Genomic DNA, 13,677 nt, shown 5'->3' with positions numbered 1-13,677 from the left:
CAATGAGTTCACTGTACTCCAATGGCCTCCACAGTCACCAGATCTCAGTCCAATAGAGCACCTTTGGGGTGTAGTGGAACGGGAGATTCTCATCATGGATGTGCAGCCGACAGATCTGCAGCAACTGTGTGATGTCATCATGTCAATATGGACCAAAATCTCTGAGGAATGTTTCCAGCACCTTGCTGAATCTATGACATCAAGAATTAAGGCAGTTCTGAAGGCAAATGGGGTCCAACCTGGTGCTAGCAAGGTGTACCTAATAAAGTGGCCAGTGAGTGTCATCATTCAACTCCAAGGCTCCCTGCCATGCAGTGACTGGGGTATTTTTGATGGAGATCTGAACCACAGGGTTTCAGTCATCTTTTCAGACACAGCACCATTCCAGTTACAACAATAAAGCAATATCCCATCTCCAAATCTCAGATCACTCTGCTAGTCAAACAGAGCCTGAAGGAAAAGCACACAGACTTTAGGCTCCAACATTGGTCCAAACTCAGGCCAAACTCACACACATAACAAACACCGCTGCCAGGATAACTGGTCTCCCCGCAACCAACCTCACAGAATCAGGGCCATTGCACGCATTGCTTCTTCCGCAGAACAGGACATCACACTCCTGCTCAATCACCACCTCACCCCACTGCCCCCGGGTGCAGGTACAAAGCACTGAGGTGCAGAAGGGTTTGCTTAGGGAAGGGCCTGATCCCCGATACCCCGCTGCCATAGCTGCTGTAAATAATAGGCCTCTCTGAACTGAGGACTGTGGTGGCAAAACAACTATTTTTAATGAACAGTTTAAAGAAAAAGTCACACGTCGGCTGTCTTTCTTGAGTTTTAATAAGCATTCATGAATGGAGACACTCAAACATACAACCGCATGAACAGTCAGTCAGTGAATGCCTAGCAAGTCCTCTCACCCTGCTGTCTTTATAGTTCCCATAACACATGCACATCAACAGTCAAAATATGTTGCGCCTTGACATTCCTAAAACACAACATCTCTTCAGACTAACAAGGACACTTGTTGTCCTCCCTGGCATATAATCCTGGTGTCTGAGCCTCCCTGGCTCGTGACCTTGGTGTCTCTCACTGCTGTCACAATAGGGGTTAAATGAGCAACACACATCATTAGGTGAGAAGTTCAGTTTCATCAAAACAAGTAACCTTATACAACACATTATAGGTTAAATATGTTTAAATACCAGAATTGTCCATCACAGAACATAACTAAGTCTGTGTTCCAACTGTGATGTTACTTAACGGTTGTTCTTGTCCCGCCGGGTTTCCCCCTGATGCCACAAGGCATCATTAAACTATAATGGCAACTGGCCACATATCATGCCAACGTTAAAGGACGCCTTTTTGGTTGGTTTCTGATGCCACAAGTCACTGCCCAAGCGCCAGGTTTCGACAACTTTGGAGTGAGACCGGGCTCACACGGCTGTTTTCCATTCCAAAAGGAACGCTGCTGTTAAATCTCATTAATACTTGAGGGAGATATTCTAATGAAAAAAAATGAGCACGATTCGTAAACAGGACCATGTCAAACTCTAATGAAAATCTCAAAGGATTCACATCCAGTATGTGATAAGAGATTGGGAATAATTCAGCTTGATGTATCGTGGAATTATTACAAGGAGATTTAACCAAAAAAAAAAAAAAATCACTTTATAGACTAACTTACAAATCAAAGACTGAGGGAGCACAGTCGGCTGTTACTACAGGTCAACACTCAACACAGTCAAACACTGCAGCAGCCTGTATGAAGACAGAGGCTCTTCTCCCAAACATTAACATTCCACACACAACAGCAACATTTAACATTTACATGGAAACAGCACTGAGCTCCTTCAAGATCCAAATATGCCAAGTCATTTGGTTCAGACTGAAAAATCTCAACAACTATTGAATGGATTGTGAATGAAATTTGACAGATATCACATTCACTTCAGGATGAATTACAATAACTTTAAACTTGTCCAGTATTTTGTTTTGTGGCCAAACACTTGTAGACCGATGAGATTTCCCATCAGCCTTACCTGTAGCCTACTCTGTGTTCAGTGCTAATTAGCAAATATTAGCATGCTAATAGGAGTGGGTGATACGGCCCTAAACCAGTATCACAATATTTCAAGGTATTTCATTTATTTAAGAACAAAAGAATGCAACAAAATCAGTGATATAGTTTTACAGTTTGTTTCAAATATTTAGTAAAAACTAAAATGATCTCTCATTTCTTCAGTTTGTGAACAACAACAGTAACTCAGAGTGAGATTCAGATTCTATCAAACATCCACATATATGGAGTGTTTTGTTGAGCTGCGAGCGTCACATAGGTTTACATTACCAAAGGTTTATGACAAAATCACTTGACGACAACGACTCCTGTGTGCGCACGGCGAGAGAGGAGAGGGAGAGACACTGTGCTGCTGCCAGAGGAGCCGCTGAATGAGTTCCCTCTGAGCGGTAAGTCACTAAAAGAGTCTGAGCAGTCCGGGGCTGTTCATAAAACATTCAGGACGCCACGGTTTATTCCACACTACTGAAGCTGCCCCTCTTTTTGGAACCACCGCGGAGTCTGTAGTAATTTCACTTTCAGCCATACCTGTTGTTGTCGTGGGTAACAGTATGACAAGTATCAAAATATGAATTTTTCACATCATATTAAAAATTATACCGGTCTTATCGTGAACGAGATGTTAAGCCACACCCCTACATGCTAATATGCTAAACTAAGATGGTGAACATGGCCGTCAGTAAAACCTGCTAAACATCAGCATGTTAACATTGTCAGTGTGAGCAATGTGAAATACAACCTCACAGAGCCACGGGCATATTTGATGTTTTTTCTTCTAGTTCCTACCATTACATCCAATTGTTCACCTTTCACCTCATCTTCTATATACCTATATGCCAAAGTTATGCCAATAATGCAAACTGAATTGGAGAGAGATTAAAAACTATGATAGTTTTATTGCAGGTTTATAGCAACACCGGGCTTGTGTGCTTTGCTGAAGTGTCCAAACAGAGCAAAGACATCCTGACAAGCCTTGATAAACAAGGTAAATGTAATTGGCTCTAGTTTGGTCCACAAACTCCCACAGAAAAAAAGCTGTGGGTCTCCTAGTTTTCTAGATATTCAGTAACTTGTTTACATTCTGCTGTGTCGTTTCCTCCAAGGCAAACAGCCAAGTGGCTTCTACCAGTTTGTTTGCAGCTGCAGGAGAGCCTCGCCAAAAATGCCTGAAAATATTAACAATTCTTCACAAACAGGAAATAGCAATCGTAGCTTGTTCACAAATTTGACAGAGGATGAATACAGGAAAAAAAGATACCATTATACAGCATACATATCTGATTTTCTGACACAGCTGAACTTTTCAAAAGTCATTTCTCAGAGCTGTGAGGACAGAAAATAAAATGTGATTTGCCTCCTTTGTACTGGATGGAGGTAAAAATCTCAAGGACAGATGTCTCAAAACTTGGACAAATTAGATTTTATTTGATCATTTTTTAAAGATTTTTTTTTTTAAATAGGACACCCTAAGAATGAAAGAGGGGGAATGAGAGGGGGATGACATGCAGCAAAAGCGTGAAGGCTGGAATCGAACCCGCGGCTGCTGTGACAAGGAGACTGCCTTCGAATTATATAATTTATTCATCTCTAGAGGCGAGACTAGACTTCATTACCTTCTTGACAATGACAAATCTTACATTTATCTATTTATCAAAATACTCAATTTTCTGTCAGTTGTCTAATTGATTAATTAACTGATCAATTAACTGATCGTTTCAGCTTGTGTTTACTGTTGGGTAGTGTAATTTATAAGAGACGAAAAAACAGAGTCTTCACACGAGACTATGCTCCCATAAATATTTAATAAAATAACCACTGAGATAGTAATTTAATTCATTTAATCTATTAAATATTAATGGGAGCGTAGTGTGGTGTGTGGACTCTGTTTTTTCGTCTCTTGCACGGCCACTTGTCCAGCACATAGTTTTTTAATCTGGATGTGCGTGCTTTTGTAAACTTTCAGTTTAATGTATAACAAAGCATATTTTGCGACCCGGACCTGGATAAGCGGAGGACGACGAGTACAAAGCATATTTTATAAGCTCTTCATATGTTTTGTGTGCAACTAAGCACAAAAAGTAAGGAAAGTTTTGTTTGGGAAATTATTTCTTTGTTGTAACAATGCTTTTTGGCAATAAATTTTATACCGTTGGAAAGCCTGTTTATTTCCCTTTTAAATGGTGCCACATTTGTAAGGAGCATGCATTTGTGGGATGAGCAGCAGAGCTGAGTATGTGTGTTGCACCCATGAAAAATTTGCTTAATCTTTTCTGCCAATGCCAACACCTTTTTTTGCTGTTGACTCTTGTTTAGTGGATTGGATGATTGAAGTCTGTAGAAACAACACATATTGGCAATTTAACAATTCATTCATTTAACAAACAGGAGCCTCAGTAGCATGTGGAAGAACCATACACAGCCACAACAGCCTGGCACCTCCTCCATTATGCTGGTCACCAGCCTTTGGCATTGGCAGGGAAGATTTGGCAAATTTTTCAAGGGTGCAACCCACATGCTCTGCTGCTCATCCCACAAATGCATGTTCGTTACAAATGTGGCACCATTTAAAAAGGGAAATAAACAGGCTTTCCAAAGGTATAAGGTTTATTGCCAAGAAGCATTGCTACAACAAAGAAATAATCTCCCAAACACAAATTTCCTTACCTTTTGTGCTTAATTTATAAATTTGTAAAGTAACTAAAGATGTTCGATAAATGCTGTGAAGAACAAAATTCTCCTTTAAGATATTTTGTGGGACTTGAGGGCCTTTTTTTAAAAAAAATTGATAAACCATTATTAATACCAAATTAATTACCATTACTTTATAGATTAAGAAAAGACAATTCCTGCACACTGTGTCCTGTTTCTTGCAATATAATAAGGTCTGAAGACTGAAACGTTGTGTGCTTACTAAACTTTATTGCAAGCAACAAGACAGTGTGCAGGAACTCTCTTTTCTTCACCCTATGGACAACTTCCTCCTACGCTCTTGTCTACAAGTGCCTCCACATTCTGAGGCTTTATAAGTTAATTTGACTCAGTTGGCCTTTAGTCAGTGAAACACGTGATCACTGTGTGACCATTAGTGTCACCAAGTGTTGTGGCTGCCTTATTTGGGTCATGAAATTAAAGGATTATGTGCAAAAAACAGGGTTACAATCCCTACACTGTTCACCCTACATGACTAGACACATGATGCAAGTCAGCACTTTAACCTCCGTGTTGCACATCAGATCTGCTGTGCTGAAGTACAGGCTCAATACAGTTAAAAAATATATTACAGTTCAAACACCTCCACAATAACAACTGGTGAATGTTGTTCCTCCTGCTGTTGTCAGACTGAAACTGCAGTGTATCCTGTACCGAGCTCATTATGGAAAGTCGACCCAGTCACAATTTGCCTACTTTTCACTGTCATCTGATGTTTTAATATACCATTATTTCATATTGCCAGCTGGTACTTAAATATGCTGTTGCAAACTATACTTAGCGTTTGTCAGCACCGCTCCATGTGATGTCAGAATAGAATATAAAGCCTTTATTGTCACTGTACAAAGAATATACAACAGGATTAGGAGTGCTATATCTGATCAGGTGCAAACAAGTAGACAACAACATTGTCATTAATAAAATTGGAAATACATAGTGTAAAAAAATGGCTGCATCAAGCTGTTGTACATGTAAAATAAATAGTGGATTATACTTATTAAATGGAGTATAGCTCTAAGAAGTAGTTTGTTGCACTATTTAAAAAATATTGGATTGCACCTGAGGAGCAAAATTATTTCATATGTATAGATTTATTCATTTTTTGCTTCTTCAATTGGCTCCAACGTTAACATGCCCCCTTGCTAATCACTGGTTAGACTCTGTGAGCAAAACTGTATTGAAAGATACCCATCTAGCACCTGTTCTTGTCAAAGTTGACTCACACATCCGATCCCATGTTGCCCTCCAGTAACTGCAATCATTAATTGTCTGTCTGCAGTGCAAAATAAAGCTTCTCCTGGACACGTTCACCCTCAATGCTGCCAGCTGAATATTTGTGTTATTTAAGTTTACTCTACTAACACAAAGAATTAAAAGAATATGGGAAGAGTAGGAGTAGGAGTAGTATTAAAGTTGCAGGCATAACACCCTACACTGGTTCAGGTGTGTAAGGATGGTGTTCAAGGCACACAGGTGGAGGCACATGGAGCAGCGTTCACAAATGCTGACTGTCATTGGCAAAGGGAAAAAGTAGGCGGTGAAAAAAGAATAAACATTTTGACCCAATCAGCTTTCCATACTCATCTGGAGTTAATCCCAGGATTTGTGTACCGCCCCTAAGACAGGCAGATGGATCAAGCTCGTCACAATAAATTTCATTTCCTGTGGCAACTTCCAAAATAAAATGTGGTTACAATAAATATTAGACTGAATGTAAAGCAGGAGACTCAAAAGAAATATCTTCAAATTAGCTACACTACATTTATTTGACAACATTATTTGATAATTACTTTATAGATTTAAGTTAAAAACAAAAAATATACACCAATTATCTGGACAAAGATAAGATTTTATTGATTCATTTGTAAAATTCACATTCTACCCAGTAGTGCGTGTATGTATGATTTACACCGATCAGCCAAAACATTAATACCACTAACAGACGAAGTGAACAACATTGATCACCTTGTTACAATAGAGTGTTTTACTGGAAAAAGTTGGGTCTTGAGATTTATGTTGATGCCACTTGATGTGCTCCACCTACCCAAACACTGCCACAGACGAAATACTCCCCATCATGGCAATGGTACTCCTTGGTGGCAGTGCGCCCCCTAGCAGTACAGCGCACCATGCCACATGGCAAGAACTGTCCAGGAATGGCCCGAGGAACATGACAAAGAGCTCAAGGCATCGGACAGGCCTCAAAATTCCCCAGATCCCAATCTGATCGAACATTTGCGGGATGTGCAGGTTTCTCAGCGGTACCCCAGATCCATACTGGGGTCTCCTTTAATCTGACTTGGCCTTGACTTTTAGGGACATAACCCTAGGACCTCTGGGGAGAGTCCTGTAGTGTCTGGCACCGGGGTGTTGGCGGCCGATCTGTGAGTCCTGTGGGTTGTGAAGTGGGGTACCAGATGCTTGCTCAGAATGGAATCTGGGAAATTTGGAGGCCAGGTTGGAGCCTTGAGATCTTTATCACGTCACTCAGGCCATTTCTAAGTAGTGTTTATGGTGTGGCATGGTGCATCATTATCCTGCTGGGGGGGTCACTGCCATCGGGGAATGCAATTGCTATGATAGGGGGGGTAGTTGGTCAGCAACGGTGTTTGGGTGAGTGGAGCGCCTCAAGTTGCATCCACATGAATACCAGGACCAAAGGTTTACCAGCAGAACATTGTGTTGTAACAAGGTGATCAATGTTATACCTATTTTTTCACCAAAATAAGTGCATGTATGCAGGTTTTTTAAACATGAGAAAACCTGCTAAAAATAGGCTATAGTCTCCTATCACATTGGTCCCATGGTCTGTAATGTTAAATATCAGAAAACAGGATAGTAAGCAGCAGAAAGCAGCATGGAGGCCAGTAAAAAAATTGTAATTGTAATTGTATAAATAGCAGTGACTACTGCAGAGTCTTTTGACCTGCATGTGAATATTAATTGTAACCTTTCCCATGACACTCAAACGCCACATGTTAATGAGTGTTACTGTTTTTTTTGTGTGCAGTGGGACAGGGGCATTATTAACCCTACCTGCCAGCTACATTTACTTTTCCCAGTGACATTAATTTAGATGTTACTGCATCCACAATTATAATTCAATTATGATTAGGGATGCATGATAATATTGGCATGTCATCAGTACTGGCAGATATTGGCTTTGAAACAAACTATCAAAATTGGCCAACATTTTTCTTACTTTGAACAATAAATGAATGTTACATACAATGAAAAGTATTGTATTTCTTGTCTCCATCTGCTGGTGGGCTGTCACAATAAGAGTATGCATGCATAATATGGTGTTAATTCCACTACAGAAGAGACTTGATCACTAAAATTGGGTAGGGAAAAAAGAAGACATATCAATATCAGGGTAGATTATTGATTAAATGGGATATCAGCAAAAAAATCGAATATGGTGCATCTCTGTCAATAATATATATCATTCAGATACTCTGTATATGGACTACTTTTTTTTTGCTTGTGAACTTTTGATGTAAGTATTTCTACGCTGTAATAATGCTACTTTGGTTTCAGTAGAAGATCTGAGTCCTACATCTACCACCTCTATTTTTTTTAATCGACTTTGAGTAAGAGCTGCTGCCTGGAGCATAATTGCGCTTTTATTTTGAAGGAAGCCCCTTGCTTCCTGTTTCAGATTGGGCGGTTTGACGGAACTGCGGCAGCGTGAGTCGACTTTGACGTCGAAAAGGAGGGAAGTTAAGAGGACACTTTAAAGTTGCCCTCCATCACGACGATCTGTGTGTAACTGTAGAACCTAAGGTCAGTGTGGAGGACCGGAGAGATGACTGACCTGTTTGTTTCTGTGGCGGTGTTGGGCTCTGCGGTGCTCCTCAGCGAGGCCATCCGCCGGACAGCGGCGCGTCTCCTCCCCGGAGCTTACTGGATTTACCTGCTGGAAGCGGCGTCCACCCTCCAGCTCTGCTGCTGCACCCATGAACTCAAACTACTGGGTGAGACGGCGCAGCTGGAGGTGCTGGTCGGCCTCACCCTCACCTACATCATGACAGTTATCCATCTGTCAACTTTCCGGGGAGCGACGTGTAACCCGAGCGGGATCCTGGAGAGCGTTTGCCGCGGGACCAACACGGTCAGGGCGGCCGTCGTCCTCATCGCCTGCCAGTTCGCAGCCGCGGTCGCCGCGCAGTATTTCGCAGCATCCGTCTGGTCGCTGGGTCTCTCCGACGTCCACGTCCGGCACCAGAGGTTCGGGTTCCGATGCTTCGACCCTCTCGGTGGGACTCTGATGGAGGCCGCGGCCGTTGAGCTGGGCTGCGCCTTCACGGTCCAAGCTGCCGCCCTGCATGTCCACAAACTGGACGAAAAACTTCGAGCTCACTTCGTCGCAGCTGTGATCACTGCTGTGGTTTACGCAGGTGTGTTGATTAACAGGAGGGGGTACCTGAGACCAAGGCTGAAACTAACCACTGTTTGATTCAAATGTTCATTAAACTATAAAACAAAAAGATAAAAATAAGCAGACCAGGCTCATCAAGAACCCTGATATATATATATATAATTTAAATAAAATAATGGACAATTAAAGGGGAAAACAAAGATAATTCAACAAAGTATCAAAGCAAAACAAAAATAAACAAGAGCATGTAACACATGCTAGGGCTGATTATTATTATTAATCTATTGATCTATAAAAAGAAATAATTAAAAATGATCAATCACTAGTTCAAGGTACAGTCCAAAACCCCAAACATTTTATTTACTGTCATATACACCAAAAAACACAGCGATTCATCCCATTTTGGGAACCATCAGACTTGTAGGTTGTTTGGTTTTGTTTTGTTTTTGTTTGTTTGTTTTTTTTTTTTGGGGGGGGGGGTCTTAAAACAACACCTAAATGATGAATCTAGAATCAAAATTGTTCATTAAATTGTTTTGTAAGTTCCCTAAAGATTGATCAACTAATTTATTCCAGCTCTAAACACAGACAAGGATATAAGCTATTAAACCATGATTAATTGAAAGTGTACTGATTTACTGTTGTCTCTCTTTTCCCTATAAATCAGAAACTACTACTAACTCTGGCTCTTTTGCCTTGGTATCCCTGAAAATAAATAAATAAAATAACATAGTTCTTTCTGGAAACTTTCTAGAACACTACTAAGAATTTACAGACCAGTAAAATAAAATGTTATTGTGCAGGGTACTTGGAGGTGACACAGTACATAACACAAAGCTCAGAGAGAGTGTGACCCATCGACTAGTCTGTGACCCTCTGCTGTTTTTAACTCTCTTGTGCAGGTGGAAGTATTTCGGGAGCCGTCTTTAACCCCGTCCTGGCCTTCTCCATTCAGTTCCCCTGCAGCGGCCACACCTACTTGGAGTACTGCTTTGTATACTGGCTGGGGCCAGTTTTGGGTAAGCAGCAGCCGAGGTGGTGGATTTTTCTATTTTTGGACAGAACCAGGCTAACTGTTCCCTCCTGTTTGCAGTCTTTATGCTAAGCTAAGCTAACCAGCTGTAGCTTTGTATTTACTCTACAGATGTGAGAGTGGTGTCAAAGTTCTTATCTAACTCTTGGTAAGAGAAAATGAGTGCATTTACCAAACAACTCCTGCAAGGACACATAAACACAACACAGAATGAAGTGTTTCTTGTTGTGACTGACTCACTGCTCCTGTCACCACTTCACATCAGAGCACTGAGGCCATGCTTAAAGGCTCGCAGTGTTATGTTAAATATGAAGATGGCTGTCCTCTACATTTGTCATTATCGCTGTTTTTACCATTTGTAAATCAGTTACTCCTCACGCGTCACATTTAATTTGTAAAGAAAACTATGATTTTTTTCTTTCACATGCCTCCACAGTGAACGAAGAATCCAAAAACATAGAAAATTCTTGATGATTATTTTTTATTTTTTTATTTCTTTGCAAAGATTTGGTGCAGAAGCAGTTCCAAAAATGTGTCAGGTTTCCATTTGTGCATTTGAAAATCTTATTTTAAAAAGAATAAGTAAACGGCAAAGGTAGAAATCTGGCAAAAAAACAACAACAACAAAAACACACAAAGAAAAAAATATTTAAATTAAATATAAGGATACTCTTTCTTAAACATATACAGAGAGGGTGTACTAAAACTAAATCTTAGGACCTAGGACCTACAAACATTTATTAATAAATTCACGAATGGATCCGAAATGATCAAAGTTGGGAAAGAAAAGCAAGTTGTTCAGCGTCAACCCCCCACCGCTGTATGGTTCTCCATTTTTTATCATTTATAGGAATAAAATGTTGATGAATTTAGGTCATAGCTGGCCGCTTTCAACAGCAACAAAACTACATCAAAACATGCGTTTAAAAACTCTCACACAACTCATGCAGTATAATCCAAGTGTCATTTATCCTGTCATATGCTAAGTGCTTCCCAATCACGTGCAGACTTACCATTTGAAACGCTTACGCAGTTGCACACACAGACAAGTACGGCCCCCGGGCACGTGTGTGTGTTTGAACTCTGCTCAGTGGAAAACATGAGCAGAGTTCAAACACACACGTTTCCCCATGCAGAGATGCATTTGTTTGACTGGATAAATGAGACATGGATTATACAGCATGACAATGACAACATTGGGATGGACAGATATGAGATTGTGCCTTGAATGTCTTTTATATATATATATATNACACACACACACACAAGTCTTCTGCTACTTTCATGTTATTTTGGCGGGATGGCAAATACACATTTTCCAAAATCTACACCTGTGCTGCACAGGTTGTGTGAGAGTTTGTGATAGTTTTGCTGTTGTTAAACATGTACCCCTATGACTTTAATTCATCAAGACTTTTTTTGGACCATTTTTGGATTCTTCTTTCCACCGGAGGCATGCGCGAAAATAACGTTTTCTTCCCAAATTCAATCTAACACGTGGTGAGCAATTGATATATGATAGCAATTTCAGGGGTGCAGTATTCCTTTAATGATTCGTACCTTCAGTATCTTTGCAAGAGCTGTATGTCCACCAAAGTGTAACCTCCTGTGTCTTCCATGTGTCCCCAGGGGTGGCGAGCTGCATCCTGCTGTTTGAGAAGATCATCCCCTTCCTCTCTGGAAAGAGCACCATTGGGCTGGAGGTGCCTGCTGTCCAGAAACAGAAGAAGACACAGTAGCAGCAGTGACGTGAGGACAAGCCAGGACACATGTTGTGTCTTAAACATTTTATCGCATGTGTCAGGGTGGATAATACCAGCATACATTTTTTTCCATTTTGTCATCAACACCCATGATGACAAAAAAATGCACAGCACATGAAACCTTTGGGCTGGTGTTTGTCATCATAGCACAATGAGGCTTAGTGCTTCTGGAGGGTGACAACTAAGCTGGATTTGACTGGCAAACACAGAAGTGGGTTCAGCTCTTCATGGGCAAATTCACACAAAATCGGATTTGAATACACAGAAAATATGATCCATATAACTGCAGCACATGACTGACAATCATCACGCTTTTAGGTTTTCTTCAGTATCAAAGAAATCCACTGATAGCTGTCAGTACATCCGTGAGTACAAAGCAAACAGGAGCTGCTAATATCTTATTCAACATGATTTTAATGTTGCTAATGGGACACAGCAAACAACTCTGACTGTCTGAATTATATTACAAACTATTTAAGGTGCCCAATCATATGGATATCACAGTGCTGACAGTATGTTGAGGTCCTAACTTTAACTTCACTTTGACTTAAAACTGACATTTTAATAGTTCTCATAACAGACCCAAGGTTATGTAAGCTAATAAATATACATGCACTTATTTATTTCCAAATGTTTTTCACATGAAGGCTGTCAAAGAGCACACCACTATAGAAGCACACGGCACAGAGTGTTACTTGTTCTGTAATTGTGACTGTATTTCACTGCTACTATCACTGCCTTACTTTAGACTGCACCTAATAACACGTAAAGACAGTCGGAAGCACTTAGGTGGCATAAAAACATTGAAACTTTGAATGCACACAAATTAACCAACGTCCATGCAGAGAAGGAAGAATATAAGTGGTTAATATGCAGATAGGTGCAACATTACAGCCAGTTAGGCTCTGTGCACTTTGGTAGATTTATGAGCCCTTTTTATTGTCACTGCATGTAATTTATCACTGCACCAACTGGGACAGAAGACATCTCAATGCCAAACGGTTCAAGTGATATTCCTGAACAAATGTATAAATACGCTATCCACACCATGACTGATAAAAGTCATGGTTAGTGTTATGTGTGGCAAAATAACTAATCGTGACATACTTTACTTACTAATCTTTTATGTCCTAAAAACAGGGCTTTGAACAGAGTTGAAGTAAATTAGAGGTGAAGGGAAACGGTGGTTTGTTTTAGTTTGATTAATGTAGGTCTGCTTTGCACAATTGTTAAAGGATTATAATTTCAGATGTTTGTAATGACACATGACAATATGTTTCTGGAACACTTGTAAACATGGGAACTGGATTTAACGTTTTTTTCCTCTCAAGGTTAGATGACCAAAGCTTTAACCGTCTGTTCAATCCTTACGTCTTCCTGCATAATTCGTGTTCGACTATGTTAAACTGGTCATTTACTGTTAAGTATACTAATGCTGGATAATGTTGGACTTTTCTCTGTGAGCCAAGGACAAATTAATGTACATCTGAAATACCTCTACAGTCTGGGTGATGATAGTACACAACATTTGTATGATTTTTTTTTTAAACCAAGAATGTGAAACATAAATTTTTCTACTACATTTCTGACTCACTGTCAGCAAAACGTACAGTATATTTTTAGATGACATGTTTTGTATAGTGTTATTTAAATGCATTTGTAATGTCTTGTGACATACTTTGATTAAAAACATTCTTTTTTTTAAAAGCGA

The 13,677-nt window shown here is 40.1% G+C and overlaps 1 protein-coding gene across 1 annotated transcript; it reads left to right on the top strand.

The window, feature by feature from the left end:
• Positions 1-8,451: 8,451 nt before the first annotated feature.
• Positions 8,452-13,677, top strand: LOC126385486 (aquaporin-11-like). The gene is made up of 3 exons (XM_050037225.1): positions 8,452-9,189; positions 10,073-10,189; positions 11,833-13,677. The coding sequence occupies exons 1-3, from the start codon at positions 8,598-8,600 to the stop codon at positions 11,940-11,942; spliced, it is 819 nt and encodes a 272-aa protein (XP_049893182.1). The 5' UTR covers positions 8,452-8,597; the 3' UTR covers positions 11,943-13,677.

The sequence above is a fragment of the Epinephelus moara genome, chromosome 3 (genome assembly GCF_006386435.1).
Source record: "Epinephelus moara isolate mb chromosome 3, YSFRI_EMoa_1.0, whole genome shotgun sequence".
In the NCBI taxonomy this organism is placed as follows: Eukaryota; Metazoa; Chordata; class Actinopteri; order Perciformes; family Serranidae; genus Epinephelus; species Epinephelus moara.
This window is presented reverse-complemented; position numbering and strand designations above follow the sequence as displayed.

What these genes read in the sequence shown, in the direction of transcription:
- LOC126385486 (XM_050037225.1), top strand. Translation starts at nt 8,598, where the DNA reads ATGACTGACCTGTTTGTTTCTGTGGCGGTGTTGGGCTCTGCGGTGCTC. An exon ending in CACTGCTGTGGTTTACGCAG is followed by an intron (nt 9,190 to 10,072) that starts GTGTGTTGATTA and finishes TCTCTTGTGCAG; the next exon opens with GTGGAAGTATTTCGGGAGCC. An exon ending in CTGGCTGGGGCCAGTTTTGG is followed by an intron (nt 10,190 to 11,832) that starts GTAAGCAGCAGC and finishes ATGTGTCCCCAG; the next exon opens with GGGTGGCGAGCTGCATCCTG.